Here is an 18465-nt window from a genome sequence, read left to right on the forward strand (position 1 = left end):
GCAAGCGTACAATGAGCGTAACGGGAACACAGCGTAACGGGACAATGTGCGTAACGGGACACTTTTTCGTGCGTGCAGCAGGCGTTCATAGATTTATTAGACGTTGTCACGTCAAAAAAAAAAAATAATTTTAAGTGTCGGGGTTTGGTGACGTCTGGCGAAACTCGCTGCTTTGCAAGCTACTGCGTCGTCGCGACGTCTTGGCGTCCTCTGTGTGTGGATCGCGGACCCGGGCTCAGAGCCCCGGCGACGCCAAGTGGTCGGCCGTCGAAGTCTCGTCCAGCAGCCTCCAGAGGCCCGCCGGAGCCGTGGCGTCTCCCTGGAAGATGAGCGCCGACTGCTCCAGCGCGGCGCGCGCCTCCCGGCCCGCCGTCTGGAAGTCAAGTTGGGTCGTCACCACAACGCCGAAATGCCACAACGCCGAATGTCGAAATTGGCCACAACGCCGCCGACAGCTAGAAAACTGCTGTGTACCACAACGCCGAAATACCACAACGCCGAAATGCCAAATTGACCACAACGCCGACAGCTAGAAAACTGCTGCTGCGTACCACAACGCCGAAATAACAACTGACTGAATTTGTGTGTGTTTCTTAAATGTACCTTATAACAGAAATACCACAGTCAAACCTAACCTTACCTAACCTAACCTAACGTAATATAACCTAACCTAACTTAACCTAGCCTATCCTAGCCTAGCCTAACCTAACCTAGCCTAACCTTACCTAGTCTAACCTAACCTAGTCTAACCTAACCTAGTCTAACCTAACCTAACCTTTGTGGCAGTCCTGCAATGACATTTTTCGGCGTTAGTGTATTTCGGCGTTGTGGTAATTCGACGTTGTGTTACACAGCAGTTTTCTAGCTGTCGGCGTTGTGGTCAATTTGGCATTTCGGCGTTGTGGTATTTCGGCGTTGTGGTACACAGCAGTTTTCTAGCTGTCGGCTTTGTGGTCAATTTGGCATTTCAGCGTTGTGGTGCATCCCCAATCAAGGGTTTGGGGTGGGTGATAAGGGGGGGGGGGGAGTTGGTGGTGGAGACAGTGTCCACAAGACTTAAACAATAACATTAACGTGATGTGAACGTAACGTGAAATGAATTACTGATATTAATATCTATAAAAAATAAGTCACTAGCAAATTAATGTAAATTTAAAAAAAATATATTTCGTGGGTAGAATAGAAAACTGATAATTTTACAGAGTCCAAATTATTTTGTATGTTTAAAAAAAAAATTGTGCTCATAAATTTTTGGTCAGACGTCACGGGATAATCGTTTGGTAGTCAACATAGTTATTTACTGGCACTGCAAACAGATGTCGAATAAATCGTGAAATTTCATTGGCTGAAATTAACAGTAAGATTCCAATTGTGAACCGATCTCTCACGGGTCTTGTGCACTGTCGTGTGATTGGCCTGCTATGCACTCGCTTATTATTTTTAATTGTGAATCCACCTTAAGAAAATCAGAGATTAGGAAAGGATACTGATGGAGCATTAGCAGTAAGACGTGAAGCCGTTTTTTTCCCTTGATTTTTACATACCAACATGGTGGGCCTTTTTTTTCCTTTTGTGTCAGCTGTTCTAGCCTGCTTTTATTAACGACTGCAGTTAAGCTTATCGGAAGAAATTTAGATTAAAATATTAGTGGTTGATTTGGTTATATATATATATTATAAGTCTAAAACGAGTCTTCGTAATACAAATGTAATTATATGAGTTGTCATTTTTTTCTCCCAATTTAACCTCCAATACAGGTACAGCTGATGCATTTGTAAACAAACGACCGCCATGTCGGTACGTGTAGTGCACTGAAATCCCCCCTCCCCTTTTGGTTTCACCCAACTCATCTTGAATCGGACCTTATGCCCCATCTGTATAGTTGGCTAATCTCTGGAGGAAAAGAGAGTAACTCGGGAAGCCTAAGATGTACATCAAGTTCTGTCCCTGCCCGAACACGCCCGAATATTCACCTTCGGCCAACCTCGGGTTTATTTATATATATATTTATATTTCTCTGTTTATTTTAATGTAGCTGTACTAACCTAACTAACCGTCCATAGTGGTTTAAAGTGTTTTAAGGTAGCTAACCTAACCGACCACTTTTAATATTTGAATTAATTTTTCCTGCGCAAAATTAAAACAAATTCCGAGGTTGGCCTGATGGTGGATATTCGGGCGTGTTCGGGCAGGGACAGAACTTGATGGACATCTTCAGGCTTCTCAGTGTAACTCGGGACCACGAGGAGTCGCCGCGTGTTTCTACCTCGCACCGCCGCTGAGACGCGGCGCCACCGTCGCCCTGCGAGAGTCTCCTCCTCTGCTCCAGCAGGGTGCACGCCAGCTCGTAGCAGATCAGGCCTGCCAACACACGCGCGCGTGCGGCTGAATTACACCATGAAGGAACATGGAGGTAGAGTGCGCGTGACGACTGCGCAGAAAACCAGTTCGGTTCCCATTGTCAGATGTCCAAAAAAAAAAAAAAAAGCGTCTCTGGCCCGGAAGGGGAGGGGGGTTACGTTGGGGACACGCCCGCCCCCCCCCCCCCAAAAAAAAATATTTTCAAGTACATCCAGTAGTTTTATTTATACCATTTCCATGTTTATAAAATACATGTATTTAGAGTGATGACATAGTAGTAGATCAGGTGTGTCAAATAAAAAATTACATACAAAGCATAGTTTGAAAATAAACAGGCACTTTATACTTAACTCGACGGAGTTTTGAATAAGTTAATTTATTTTATGTCCCCCTTAAACTTTATGTGTCAGAGACGCCCATGCCAAAACACCAGGGTAGTTGGTGAATATTACCAAGAATCGTATTGAAAACTATCTGTGGCAGCGACTTCGTTGGCATTAACAAAATAATTTACACAGAAAATGTTGTTTTCTAGCCCTGTGCCTGACGGGAAAGTATTTGATTCTCATTTTTGACGAATTACCAAAAAACGCTGATACAACTAACATTCGTTTATAAACAGAAGTCTAAACACCAATTTCCATATTTCTAACTTCTCAAAATGACAAACTACGATTCAAAATTTTCAAAAATCCTTCTCAGTGCTCACCTGCGCTATATAAGGGACTCACATGCAATATTTCATGCTTCTATACCCGCCGGTTTAAGCTGAGTGCTGTCTATCAGTCATCAGTGTTAGAACTTTATTAAATAGATTAATATGCACGAGTAACATTAAAAATGAACGTATTTTTTTTTTGTATTTTCAAAATTAGAGTTAATGTAATAATTGAAATAACGCATTTATTAGCACACATACACATAGTATGTACATATGTAAAAAATTAGATGCAGTCAATAAATAACTCAGCCTTGGAATGCTTCATGTGAATCACCTATTGGTTTATATCAATCATAATCTTCGGCACCGTTTGAGATATCACAAAAAAAATCCAAGACTAAATTATTACTAATGGGGGTTACAATCTAAAAAGTGTTGTGGATTTCAAGTTTACAACATCATCAGTTTTTTTAAGCTATATAAATTCCTTCAGAAAAAAAATATTTTTTTTAAAAACAATAGATAATTTTTAGGTATCTTATCTGTAAACAAAGAAAATAAAAGACGTGCTTCAGTTTTATTTATTTGGCTTAGACATTACATTCCTCATTGGTGTTGTCAGAGGATATAAATATATATATATTTTTTGGACACACAGTTGTAATATCGTGAACGGGTCTTACCTTTCATGTTGCACTGGCCAGTACGCAGAATCTCCAGAAGGTGTAGTATCTCCTTGCACAGGGTCTCTTTGTGCTGCAGGTGGCTGTCAGACAGCTCTGGGGAAAAAAAACAACTGCTTTACGATTGGCTGTTTATTACTTAAAGCATATTTACTACCCTTTGCTCCTTCTTTTTCCATGTTTCTTGACCCAGAGGGCTAGCAAAGCACGCAAGAGGTTTTGGCGAGAAATTTTCTCATTCTTCGCGTTTGTTACGATATTGGTTACGGTGTCTTGTAAGCATGTAATTTTAATCCATTAGTTATTAATTTTATTTATAAATGTTAATAAGATTATTTGCTGCTCTATACGTTTCGCATTTATTTAACATTTACGTGTGGGGTTAAATTGTAGACAAGAGCTTGTGGAACAATTCTAACCTCCAATATAAGTTATTGAATTGTACTTTTTTTTTTAATTACTGTGGATGTTTCACTAAAGATACACTTAAAATTAAATTAATTTTTGCTGTTAATTTATGAAAAAGGCGTATTCTACACGTTATATGCTACTTGTAAAATGTCAGGTAAATGTAAGTAACTTCGTTTTTCGCCTGAATTTTAACGACGTGATCACTTACTAGAGGTATTTTTTTCCCATCTGTGTATTAAAAGCTGGGTAAAGCATACAACATTTATTCTATAATTCCAAATTCGAAATATTCTTTCACAGCTTTCTAAGATGTAGGGATAAGAACCGAAAAACACAATCTTGGTTTAAAAAGTTTTTATAATCATATTAATTTCCTTACGATAATTTTTCAAAATTTTAATGTATTCAAACATAGTTTATAAATCAAAGAATGCCTGAAGTTTATAGTGATTGGCTGCTGGAAAAATTTTCCCCTGTGATGTCATCGCTGTTAAGTGTTAAAATCATTTTTGGCTATTGATATACATGAAATAATATTGTTAATATACACTATGTTATCTTATTTTAAAACATATTAGTGTTTGACAAATTTTAAAATTTTTGTATCATGTTTAAAATCCAATATATCTCCCTTCACTAAGCTAATGAAGCAATAACTATACATATATAAGATATACATATATATTTATATATATAACGGATGCGATACCTTTACACGGGTTGTAAGTGAAACTTCACAGAACGAGGAATAGGAAATTTGTAGGGTACACAACTATTAGCTACACCTGTGCAAGTGTGCAAACATACAAGCGTATTATTGGTGAGTGTACAGGTCTTCGAGTATGTGAGAATGTGTGCTAGTATCCGATGTTGGACGAATGCGAATGAGAAAGTATGCGATTGCGCAGGTATGCCAGTGAGCTATAATGCAAACAAGTCATCGAGCGCTGTTGCTGCCATCTGCGTTTTTGGCAAGTAATTTGATAGCTAAACAGTATTTTTATTTTCAAAAATGGTTTTGTTTGCACATAAAAAAATATACCTACATTATGATGTAAAATTCTTAAAATTATGTTTCTTAATGATTGTGTTTTATTGGATAAACTAATAATATTAAATTATTTAATTTAGTTGCAATAATACACTTGAAATCCTTAAATATGAACTATTTGAAAGCGACTTATTTTTCTACTGTAAACCAAAATAAGTATTTAATCAAGCTAATCAAGCACAATAATGTAAAACCTCTGAATTCATAGTGAGTGCTAAATTAACTTATTTTTGATTAAGTATTTACATCCCATTTTGCATTGACGTCAACCAGGCAGGTTAATGCTGGCGAAAAAAACACAGCAAAGAGTCTCACGTTTGTGTCTGATTCTCTATTTTATTCGCTCCGAGCGTTAGCCATTAATTTTTCTCGATACGTATTTTTTTTTGTCATTACGTTCTAATGACGTCAGGGCCTCAACTTAACCCAACCGACTGTAATAAAGAAGTTTCACTTCGAGGAATGTAATGATGGACAATCACACCCTCCCCCCCCCTCCCCCTCCGGGTCGAAGAAATGCAGAGCACAACATGAGAAAACAGAAAAAGATTTTGAGGAAAAAAAGGAGGGGGGGGGGGGTTGTTTCCGTTGGCCGGAACAAACCAGCTGTTTGTCCCGGGACCGAGGTAAAGCCAGCCAGACGATCCTGCATTTAGCCGCCAGGAGAGAGAGACAGAGAGAGAGAGAGAGAGGGGGGGGTGTTTGTTTATAGACTAGCGTGCCGGGAGACAGCGGCGTGACGTCACGACGTCTCGTTGAAGAGGAGGGGGGGGGGGCTCCCCCTAGATAATGCCCGTGATCCCGCGCAGTCGAGGCAGAAGAGGAAAAAAAAATTGGTTGTCTGTAAAGTCGGTTTACGGACGATAGTTTAACGTGGCAACGTCATAACAAAACATTGATGAAATGATTGCATACTTTTATGAAGAAAATTGAATCATTTTTATTGAATTATCACTATAATGGGAGTGTTTCAAGTTTTAATGTGCCTCGAAAAAGTCAAATCGATGGTTGCTCCAATAGAGTGGAAGAGAGATAGATGCGGCGCAAGCGTACAATGGGCGTAACGGGACAATGTGCGTAACGGGACACTTTTTCGTGCGTGCAGCCGGCGTTCATCGATTTATTAGACGTTGTCACGTCAAAAAAACTTTTCAATAAATGCCTGTTTTGATTCAGAACCGTAATTTACCCGCCTACCAAAAGTTCTCGGCTTGACCTCGAGTTGTAGGAGGTCTCGTGATTGCGTTGACGCCAGCAGGAACATCTCGTGACGCGCCGAAGCACTTTTAGTTACAGCAGCGACGAGGGGGGTCGTCCCGAAATCTTCCACACGCAGTGACGTCACCAGGGGCCAGACGCATTGGCGTAGCTGTGTTCATAAAGTTGGGGGGGGGGGACAATTTGATGTCATGTAAACCCATTCCCCTCTTACTAAGACGGTGGGTCCGGGGGTCATCCACGGGAAAATTTTGATTTTAAAAGTGCAAAATAGCGCTCTTTAAGCAGTTTTTGTATCTAACAATTGGATACATCGATGTTAAAATTATTATTGTTTCCTTAAGATAAAATTTGATGAGTGAAGAAATTACAAATAAAGTTGGGCAGAAAAATATTATAAAATAAAAATATCACGGTCTAGAAAGTTGGGGATTTCAATCCCCTCCACCCAAAAAGTTCAGGGGGACACGTCTCCCCTGTCCCCCCCTGGTTCCTACGCCCTTGGCCAGACGAGGCGTGTGGCGGCGATGAGGATACAGTGTCCCAGACGTGACTTGCCGCGGGAAAGTGACGCGAACCACCCGCCGCACTCCAGGCCCAGGGCTACCACGGCGCGTCTGACGTCAAGTGCGTCCTCACGCGAGCGCTGGAGGGAGTAAGAACTCCGAGAGAGCCAATCCCAGGCACCAGTTACAGAGATAAGAAGATAAGATGGAATATAACGCTTACATAGGTTAAAAACAAATAGAAGATGCTCGCGAATGAACAGGAAGATACCAATACAAGAAGAAAGACCCGAGAGAAGTAGATGACCAGTGCAAGAGAAGAGAAGAAGAAGCAATATATAAATAATATCGTGTCCGAATAACAAAGACTCAAAAAAAAAGACAAAAACCTGGAGAAAATAAAATGATTATGAAAGGAATTAAGAGAAGTAGACTATTCTTGCAGGAAAAAAAATGCAGAAGATACAAGGGAAGGAAATTAACCAAAGCAACAAGTAAAGAAGAAAAGATAGAAAATGGGTTAAGCAAGAAATAATTCGGAAAACCGGATGTTACGACCGAAAAATATATAAGAATAAGGAAAAGAAAAGTTCAGAACAAAGAAAGAAGAAAACATATTTATAAGAAACGAAGAATGTGTAATATAGGAAAACGCAAGCCAAAGGATCAATAAGAGTCGCCCCTCTCAGGCACACTAATGAAAATGAATGAAATAAATTAATATAAAGAAATAGAATTTGAATAAAACCAAGTACACACTCAATATTGATCAGATTTAGGAGATTGCAATCCAAGAATTGCCAAAAGGGGAAAATCTGGCCGACTGCTTGGTAGCAATAATTGAAGAGACATTGCGAGAACCGCTATTGGGAACGGCATCACGAACAACTCACCGGTGTACAGATGTCCCTCGCGGTGGCCGTACTGGCAGATGAGGTCGCACTTTAGCTGCACCGCCACCTGGTTGCAAGCAGGCAGCGCCCCCGCCTGGTCAGCCAGGAACCGGCGGATGTCCCCCGGACTGCTCGTGTCCACGTGCTCCAGCAGCCTGCCCAGAGCCGCCTGCACCGCGGCCGCCTGCCGGCCCGACAGCTGGGCGTCGCACGCGTCGCACCGCCAGGCGGGGCTCAGCTGCAGCGGGTCGGAGGGCATCACGCAGCCCCCGCAGAGCTGCCGGGGACACGCCAGGGCGCTCAGCCTGGCCCCCCACTCCTGAGGACACACGTGGTGTAGCGTCACTGCACAGAGCTAGGAGGGGCATCACAATACCAGATGTGTGAGGACATTCAGCATGACTCCCCACTCCTGAGGACACACGTGGCATAGCGTTACTGCACGGAGATAGGAGGGGCATCACAATACCAGATGTATGAGGACATTCAGCATGGCTCCCCCACTCCTGAGGACACACGTGGTATAGAGTTACTGCACGGAGATAGGAGGGGCATCACAATACCAGATACATGAGGACATCCAGCATGGCTTCCCCACTCCTGAGGACACACGTACTCTGGCATTACTGCACGGAGTTAGGAGGGGCATCACAATACCAGATGCATGAGGACATCCAGCATGGCTTCCCCACTCCTGAGGACACATGGTATAGATAACTGAACGGAGATAGGAGGAGCATCACAACACCAGATGTATGAAGACATTCAGCATTACTCCCATACTCCTGAGGACATGTGGTATAGTGTTACTTCATGGAGCTAGGAGGGAAATCACAATATCATATGTGTGAGGACATTCAGCATTACTCCCATACTCATGAGGACACGTGGTATAGTGTTACTTCATTGAGCTAGGAGGGGCATCACAACACCAGATGTATGAGGACATCCAGCAAGGCTTCCCCACTCTGTGGATACGTGTTAAATCATTATTTCATGGAGCTAGGTGAGGCATCACAATACCAGATGTACCAGGCATCCCACTCATGGGCATATGTGGTCTTGCATTACATCATTTGGAATAAAAACACAATGTCATAACAGAAAAAAAATAGAATGCTTCCGACTCCTGTGGAACCTTCCAAATTTTAACTTCACATTTCTTTGTAAAAAACCGTTAGTAAAAAAACCAAAAACCTAGTTTTTTCTGTATGTGATATGACATAAATGTTAGAACGCATTACCACATAAAATACATAGGGGCACCTAGCCTTTAGGATATATATCACAACCTTACAGAAGAATATATAAATAGATAATTCTGGGTTGTCAGCTTGTCATGCGACACTTGTGAACATGTGGCCGAAAATTACAGCACTTTTCAATGAGATCACATTGCTATAATTATTTGTTAGGGAACTGGTGTAGGAGATATGGCTGCAGGTTGCGTGACAGAACACAAAGTATAACTGCTTTGAAATAACTTCTTCTTCATTCACACCAATGCAAAAAGTTTGGTTTCTCTTGTTTCGAAATTTACACCAGCTTTAACAGCAGGATTCCCCGACACAAAACTCAGTCGCAACAGGAAAATCTCATCATCATTACCAGAATCCCCCACCTTTGCTAAAAAATTCCTTGGACATGTAAATTATTTAACCTATCCACAGTCATCGCCATACGTCATTCACGCGCGTGAAGCTGCAACCGTTTTTGACAAAGTGAGATGTGGTTGGTGATCAGAATGTGGGAAATGCGTGCCAGGTTTTTTCACAAAAGCACCATGTGTCACCCGGGTGGACACCGCGCCGTGGTCCCCGAACGGACCACCTCTCACCTGTGGGTGCCTGCAGCGCTCGCACCTGCACAGGAAGTGCTTGGTGGCCAGCAGGTGGCGCCTGCGCGCCAGCGTGCCCCACAGCAGGGTGGTGTACGAGTTGGTGAGCTCCTCCCCGACCCGCACCGCCGCCGCCGCGCGCACCACCATGCGGTGCCCCTTGCCGCACACGTGCATCGTGTTGGGGCTGCACGCGTGGTTCATCATGGCCGCCACCGGGTAGAGGCCCCTCAGGCTCGGCGACGGTGGGCCCGCCTCGTCCTCTTCGGGAGGCTGGGGCGTCTCGAACGCGTTTGCGTCCATCACCCGGCAGGACAGCCGCATGAAGTCCCGCTCTGGCTCGGTGGGGCCTGGTCCACCGTTCAGCTCTTTCTCCAGGATTTCCAGCTGCAGACAAACAGTTTGTCCGTCTCAACGGACTAGGAAAATATCATGCAACAATCATTCTGGTGTAACATAAAAAAAAAACATTTCAAAAAGTTTTAGATGTAACAAGAGAGTCACTATTTGTCTGTTTGATGTGGTTTTTTTTTTACATCTCATGGTTGTGCACAGAGGTTTTATGGCCACTGGGCCTTTTAACCGACTCAGTTTGAGTAAACTTGAAGTCATGTCGAGGTGATGGGTTTCGAACCTAAGGCCCCTGCCACATGTGCATGATGCGTTAACAATCACGGCCAAACAAGACCCATAGAGTTTATCTGTTGAGGTCTCTAAGGCAACAGTGTGTTACAAACCAATTGACGATGCAACACAATACAATGGAAATAAATTGGACTCTAACTGCATAGGACTCCGGCCTAAATACTGGTCTCTTCCAACTGATTCCTGTTCTGCACAGTTATCAATCTAGTCTAACACTTCGCTTACCGACCGATTTCTGACCAAATTATCACTGAAGTGTGTCGATGTGTTTTGTCATCTAAAGTGACTTCTTTGTCATATTTTGGTATGCAATATCTTTTACAAGGTGTTGTATCAAACCTTAGGTGAAATTAAATATTGTAATTATAGCTAACATGTTGCTATGTTTATTATTATACATTATAGTTTATATTCAAAACTTTGGAAAGGTTGGTTCATCTCTTATCATCACGCCACGAATGATGCCAAAAACACAATGCTGCTTTCGTTTGTTCTAAAGGCAGAATAAATAATTGGATTATGAAGTTTTTAACCACAAAATATCAAATCGCTTTGTCTTCAGCTCCCGGACATTCAGCATCGCTGCCAAGATGATGTCCTAGAATGATGGTCCTTGGAACGTCTGGGACAATTCCAACATTATATAACACAGCATTTATAGATTTCGCAGACCTGGCCCCAGTCCCATTGTATCCCGCAGACAAAAAAAAATTTAGAGCTTGGAGCTTTGAATTTAAAAATTAGGAAGTTAACATTAGGTTCTCTTGAAATTTTAGGAAGTAAAAATGGCATAGACTTACTTGTATAACCTGTATTATATATACATATATAGTGTTTTACATAGAACATTTTTTTTAAAGTACCAAGTGCTTTAATAAAATATATTCAGTTTGCTTCATTTAGAATAGTTTAGGGTGCAAATTTTCAGTACAAATAAAAGTGGGTTTGTTCTGAAGCATCTCAAAACTGTGAATTTGAATGTGTCTGGAATTCCAAGATACATTAATGTAATTTTTATTTTAATTGGTAAAATATGTGTAGTACTCGAGCAGAGATGATTATTAGGATACCTGTCTAAATTACTGTAATATTTATTATGTTTAAAAATGTGCTCTCTAAATACATTTAATAATTCTTTTTATAGGTTTACCATACCTTCTGACATGTCTAGTCGTTCAACTAAACAAATAGCAACTCGAACAGTTTTCATTTAATCACATCACATGGATTATAGAAAACTTTATCAGATGTTGAATTTCAAAATGTTAATTTTCCTTCAAAGGCACATTGGAATGCTTCCTTCAAGTAGTCAAGCAATTAATGGAGACACGGACTAGATTATGAGATGAAAACCACAAGTGCTCACTGTAACTGAAAAAAAAAATGTTGAGTCACACATATTAAGTAATGAATAATGAATGCAGGTGTAGAGGAACAACCTGCCACATCAAGGCAACATGTGCCACGTTTTACTTGCGAACACATGACAGGAATCACTGAAAATAAACCAGAATCACCATGGTGTTAGGCGAATAATCTAGCCACTACATCTCCATAGCATTTAACGAAATCGATTTGAATGGAAGATTAAGTTAGGAAAACCTGTAAGCCTACCTCGACGGCATGCGTGGGCCCGCCATGGGCGAGGAGGCAGCGCAGCACCTCCCGGTCCGCCGCCCCCAGCCCCAGGCAGCGCACCGCCCCCAGCACCCACAGCAGGCACGGGCTCCAGCTGCCCGCCACCTTGCCGCCCCTCCAGGCCAGCAGAGCGCTGCACTCCGGGCGGTGAGCGGGCGAGCGGTCGCAGCGGGCACACAGGGGCAGGCCGCAGCCCGCGGCGCACGCCTGCAGGGGCACCCCGCCCCGGTGGCACGCCGCACACAGCGGGGGGGAGCGCGGCGAGGCGCGGGGCGCCAGCACCAGGGGGCCGTCCACCAGCACCAGGTCCCCTGCCTGCAGGTCCCTGGTGGCCACCAAGCCCCTGCCGCTGATGCCGGAGCGGGCTAGGGCCCAGGGCCGCGGGGCGGGCTGGGAGAAGCCGCTCCTCGCCAGGTGCGCGACAAGCAGTCTCTCCGTGCAGCAGACGTCTTCCTGCACCGGCGAGGCTGCACCGCTCTGCTCTGCTGGCGCCTCGTGTCTGTGCGAGTTACAGTGGTTCATGACACCTCTTCCTGAAGACACCTGAAACTGATCCGTGCCGAAGACGTCCTCCTGGACCGGGGTTTCTCTTGAGTGCGAGGCTGCGCCACTCTGCTCTGCTGGCTCCTCGTGTCTGTGCGAGTTACAGTGGTTCATCACACCTTCTCTTTCTGGAGACACCTGAAACTGATCCGTGCCGCAGACGTCTTCCTGGACCGGTGTTTCTCTTGAGGACGAGGCTGCACCACTCTGCTCTGCTGGTGCCTTGGGGCTGTGTGGGATGCCGGAATTCTTGACATCTCCGTTTGCTGGTGTCGCCAGCAACGGCTCTGTGTGGTCGACATCAACCTGCTTTAATGAGTCTCGCGATGTAAAGGCGCAGTGGCCCTGCTGGGTCAGCTTTTCTGTGCCGTGTGATGTGCAGTGGGTCATGGCAACTCGTCTTGATGATGGCACCTTTCAACCACACTTATATTAAAAGCTTGAAAGAACTACTGCCATACATATCTTAAATTTTCTCACTATCAGATGTTTTAAGCAACTCAAAGTTGAGGAGATATGACCATTATGACAGTGTTCTGATGACTTTCTTCCCACAACACGGGAACCAAATGCTCACAGACATTAGGCAGCAGGGTTAGTGTCGTATATTTGTTATACAGGTTTATAGTTCATATCTCAGTCAGTCAGTTCTATACTGTTTCAGGCTTGAACTTCTAACTCAGTTCTCTTTACACAGACGCATATGTATCAAGTTTTTTGTATTGACTGAAACATATATGAGATCTCTTTGGTTATTTTTTTCCATGTATGTTTAAAGAAATTGTAATTTCTCTTAAAATTAAATTTAATGAAGAGAGTAAAATTTCTCACAAGACACGAGTCTATTGGTGTGCTGATATTTATTTTTAGCTGTAGTTCAGCTGGTTTTTTTTTGTAACAAAGTGATCAGACAATAAAATAAATTTTTGCAGCCGACTTCAAGAGGAGAGTGAAAATGCTCCCCTCGCTAATCGAAAGTAACAAGTAAAAACCTGCACAGTCATAGTCCCCCTTCTAACAACATCATAAACTTATTCGTGTAACTTGCCTTGAACTGTTTGTTCAGGGTTGGAGTTGAGGGATCGACGGTACTTGCTATATGGCTGAAGCGTATTGCTTGGGATGACGGCAGCAGATTTTCTTAACGGTCACAAGTGACATAAAATGTAACCCTCGCTAGCAGGTCTTCATTATCCTTGTAAACTTTATTGTGGAAATATATATCCTGTTGATGAAGATGAAGTCAAAGTACACTCGAATATTCCCGAGGAAGTTTTATTTGATCTCTGGTGATGATTGTTTGGAGAGTGTTCGCGTATCAAATACAATTTTGTTAAGCTGAAACTCAAGATAGTGTTACTATTAAAGATTCCCTTGTCCTAAGAAGCTTTCTTAGGGTGGAATGTATCTCGTTAGTGTATACGGCACTCACAAAGACCTGCACGATTGTGCCAAAAAACACCAACAATGATGGCAGGGAACTTTTTGTCTATATTTCGCATGTAAGCTGAGATGAAACTCACGCTGGTATTTTTGGTGAGGTCATCCTTGTCCTGGACGAAACTCTTGTGTTGGTTTAGGCCAAGTTGTTGGAGTTGTTGGAGTCTAGATGAAACTCGCACTCCCCGACACGATTGTACCCGAAACCTGACGATGTTGTAGGGGGGGAACGTTTGGTCTAGCATCCGCGTATGAGCTGAGATGAGAACACTGTTATTATTGGCAGGGTCTCCCCTTTTTTCTGGACAACGTTTCTTGCTTTGGGATAGGCCCAGATGGGGTTGCAGACACACACCCACACACCCCGAGACAAGACGTGACCGAGCGTCGTCGTGGACGGCGGCAGACTCTCCGCACGTGAGTCGACGCTTCGTCGTCGGCGGCCGAGGGGCGGCGGTCACGAGACGCCCCAGGGGCGTCGCTGGCAGCCCGCGGGGAGGAGGGCTGGAGGGAGGGGAGGGGTAAAGGCGTCTCGGACCCAGGTGCGCGTGCCTGCTGGCGGAGGAGAAGCAGGCGCGAGTGGAGTTCCACATCTGGGCGCCGCGCGGTCGCCCGGGTATAAAAAAAGCCTTACGGCAATTTTTTTTAAATTTTATTTTTGGGAGCTTCATCCGCTGTGGTTTCATTTCGTCTTCGTCTTTTTTTAATCTTCTTCCTTCACGCTTGTACCGCGCCTCGGGCGAAATCGGCCAGCGATGAGATATTGCTGCTCTGCGGGACACGTCACTTCCAATCCCCTTAGGGATATATTTTTTTTTTTAGCATGTTTGCGTCCACGCCCGAGTAGATTAAGACAAACACGTTGAAAACCGAGGTGGTAATCGATCCCTATACCTCAGATTATCACCATTTTTTTTTATAATTAAATGTTTGCCTCGCTGGTAACTATGATTACCGAAAAGCCAACTGACATGCTAAATTCACATATTTTTTAGGCCGATTTAATTCACTGATTAACGTTTCCTTGACTAGTGACATGTTTTTATGACCGCATTTAGAATTTAAAAAAAACCTACACTCATGCCCTAACCGGGACTCAAAACTGGAATCACTCGGATCGAAAGCAGGCGTGCTTCAGAATGGACCGAATACCACATCTCCCTAGGAGTGAATTTCGCAAAAAAATAATGGCAAAAACCACGCGTGGCACCTGGTCGAGACAACGTCCGTCACGTTTCCAACCCAGGTTCGGATCCTGTAAGGATTTTAACCCACTTCGCAATTGTGTGAGACGAATGATCTGACCATGTGAAGAAAAAAAACTTTACAGAGTTCGCAGTTGCGCATATTCCATTTATTTGCGGGTGAACCTATGCATGTATGACTGTGAGCTTGTGTTCCACCGAGTCCATGTGGAGAGGACCAGATATGTAATTCTGACAACCGCACTCACACTACAGTGTGGCTCATAGATTATGCGCACCGAATACAGATTGCCATCGTATTGTTGCCTGGTCTAGCGTGACGCTCATGTGTAGGACATGATTATGCCGGGCAAGGGGTTTCCCCCCCTTTCTTTTTTACCCAGCGCTCTTAGCCGATAGGCCCTACCGCCCGGGAGCCCCCATGGGCGTGGATGCGGATACGCCGCATACGCAACCGGGAAGGGCGTTAGAGCTTTGGCTATGCACAGAGGCTGAGGAACCCATCCCAGCGTATGCACCACCTCCGGCCCCCTACCCCACTCAGCTAACCAGAAAGTTGGATGCTCCCTTAGCCCTCTGGAGTTGTCATCACTTCTGGCGGCTACCCCAGACAAGAAGCTCAGACAACCGCACTCAGACTATAGCGTGGCTCATAAATTATGCGCACCAAGCACAGATTGATTTTGGGCGGTCGCCAGGTCTAGCATGAAGTTCTTGTGGCAAGGGTCCAACTTATAACTCTGGAAATCGCACTCACACTACAGTGTGACTCATAGAATATGAGCACCGAGTCCAAGTTGGTTTTGGACTGTTATGTGGTCAACTCAAATGTATGTGAGCATTCGGTTAAGGAAACTACACTGTAACGAAATGGGTTTTTTACTGTCATTAAAAACATGTATATATCACAACTCTGAACTTTGATGTTGTTTCTTGGCACTCTATCAAAACCAGAAAGGAGTGGAGCAAAACCTTTGCGTGATTTCTCATTTACTACAGCGGAAATTGCAGCAATAAAATTCCTGTTTGCTATGCCTGATGTTCATTTAACTAGTAGCCTATTTTCTGAGAAAAATCAAATGTGCAAGTGATAACTGAAATACATCTTAACAAATGAATAATTAGTGTATGAATAATGAATGAATAAATTAGAGCTCAAATTATTGTCGACATAGGGATCATTAGAGACAAATAGTTGTTAAGGAAATATGGCATTTATCGAATCAAACCCTACGGGAACATGGCAACGTCGGCAAAATTTCGCGCTTTGCGAATTTCCTGGTTTGTTTCCCAGTCGTGATTTGAAGTCGAATGTTGTTGGGAAGCAATATAATATGTTCACTCAAGCAAAAATGCCCCTTAAAAGTTTAGTAACTAAATTATAATCTATGGCTTTAATCAAATATTGTAATAGGGAAAATATATGATACTCTTACGAAATACGCGAGATAAGTGATTTCAGCGAACCTGACGGCGTGGAGTGTAACTACTTTTTTTTTACAATATGTTTTAAGTGCGTGATAGCAATGTTATCTAGCGGCGCGGAGTGAAAATAGCTTGAAAGCAGAGCAGTAAATTGTCTCGCGCTTCGCCATATTGTCGTACTACGATATTTGCTTTGATAACAGTTGCAAAGTATCATTCACAACTTTTTTTTTTGTTCCAAGAAAACCATCTGAATGATGCGTAGCGATGTCTGCCTTTACTTCATACTAACAAGCGGAGGAAAAAAAAAATTGGGAAATTCATTTCGGGATGAGATAAAAAATGTTATGATTTTACTGCGGGTTCGTAAAGGATAGCCAAATTAAAAAAAAATTATCACACACAGTTTTATTTATTGCTACTATTTGCATCACTAGCTAATAATCTAAAAATGCCAATTAATCAATTGCACTCAAAAAATGTTGCCTCCTCCAGTCACTCGCTTCTCACAATCCACACGCCTCGCTGGGCCGCACCTCTGGCGCAACTCTCGCCGCAGCACCCCTCGTGGTCCTTCACCGCGGGACTCCGTCGCCGCACTCCGCCGCCGCCGTCGCACTTCCCCTTCGCCGAGATCCCACTCGACGCCTCGCTCGGAAATTCGCTCGGAACTGAACTCTTCGCCCTGGAACCTTCGCCCAGGGACTTCGCCACTCTATCGCCCGGAAACTGCGCCGCGGGAAAACTCCCGACTTCACTCTGAACTCCACTGACTCCCTGCCCTGACATCATCGGGCGCATATACATATATATTTATATATATATATATATGCTCCGGCGTAATTCCAGAACTCACGAGAGCGGCCGGGGCCAGTCGCGTCATTCCGAGCTGTCCAGACGGCAGAAATCTCTCGAAAACACGTGTCGGCGGCTCGCGCAACTCCCAGCTGTCCGGTGTCAGTTACGTGTCAAAGGCAGGGCGCCGCGCGGGGAGTGCGGAGGGCTGGAGGGAGATAAAGCGGCGACCCAGGTGCGCACGGCACATCTCATGTTACGGCGTGCACCTGCGCGTGACGCGGCCTGGCTAACGTTCGTAACAATACATTTAGGGTGTTAATCCCTTAAAATAATAAAGCGGACAGGCCAGCCAATTCCGAAAATAAATTTTAAGTACAGCTTTTACGATATTCAAGTTTCACCCTAAGCAATAGCACAGCGAAATGGGTGGTAGCGTACTTGCACCAAGGTGGTCGGGATACGATTTTCACTGACGGAAAAGATTTTCACTTAAATTTGTTTTAATAAATATTTTGTTTACAAGTGTTATTAATTTAAATATAAATATTTTTATTAGATATTATTTGAATTAAAAATTAAAAATTTTGTCGATAAGTATCACACATAAACGGATTTAAGGGAGTAGAATAAAGCGAAGGTTTGGATTATTAGCTAAAAAAAAAAAAAAAAGTCATATACCACCACCAATTTGAAAGAATAATATTTCTAACCTTCTTTTCCCCCCAACCTATGACTTCGGAATTTTTATAATTTAAACATCACACTGTTCCTTTAAATTATTTTGTGAAAATTGTATTAAAAAATCCTTTACTACATGTGCTTGTTTACTCTTAGAGTAAAAACAACTTTGTATTAGGTGTTAGCTACACTTTTATGTTAAACAAATTACTTAGCACTATAAATCCTAGGTAATTTCTAGGGACTGTGAAAGCACTTTGTATTAATGAGAGTTTTGTGTTGTTGAGGTATTCTCTGCGTGGATGGAGGCAGACGGGAGTGTGAGGTGAGTAAATGAGCCGAGACACGTGTTTCTTTCAGAGGGTTATATGTTTATTTGAGAGGAGTACAGTGGGGTGTTGCTGTGTTGCCAGGGCCGGATTTATGGGAGGGCAACCGGGGCGAAAGCCCCGGGGCCTCCACAAACGGAGGG

The 18465-nt window shown here is 43.5% G+C and overlaps 1 protein-coding gene across 1 annotated transcript; it reads right to left on the minus strand.

Annotated features, from left to right (window-relative positions):
* Positions 1 to 235: 235 nt before the first annotated feature.
* On the minus strand, positions 236 to 12837 carry LOC134539002 (SET domain-containing protein SmydA-8-like). Its single transcript, XM_063380665.1, has 6 exons — positions 11881 to 12837; positions 9622 to 10008; positions 7785 to 8103; positions 3706 to 3801; positions 2267 to 2361; positions 236 to 373 (listed from the first exon to the last, which is right to left on the minus strand). Exons 1-6 carry the CDS (start codon positions 12835 to 12837, stop codon positions 236 to 238), a joined length of 1992 nt encoding a protein of 663 aa, XP_063236735.1.
* Between the last annotated feature and the right edge of the window lie 5628 nt (positions 12838 to 18465).

Source organism: Bacillus rossius, chromosome 14, assembly GCF_032445375.1.
Source record: "Bacillus rossius redtenbacheri isolate Brsri chromosome 14, Brsri_v3, whole genome shotgun sequence".
In the NCBI taxonomy this organism is placed as follows: domain Eukaryota; kingdom Metazoa; phylum Arthropoda; class Insecta; order Phasmatodea; family Bacillidae; genus Bacillus; species Bacillus rossius.

Bases quoted from the DNA above. Each gene is read 5' to 3' on its own strand.
- LOC134539002 (XM_063380665.1), bottom strand. From the start codon at position 12,837: ATGACCCACTGCACATCACACGGCACAGAAAAGCTGACCCAGCAGGGC. The intron at 10,009-11,880 runs GTAGGCTTACAG...GTTTGTCTGCAG, and splicing joins GGCCCACGCATGCCGTCGAG to CTGGAAATCCTGGAGAAAGA. The intron at 2,362-3,705 runs GTAAGACCCGTT...GTGTGTTGGCAG, and splicing joins TGGCCAGTGCAACATGAAAG to GCCTGATCTGCTACGAGCTG.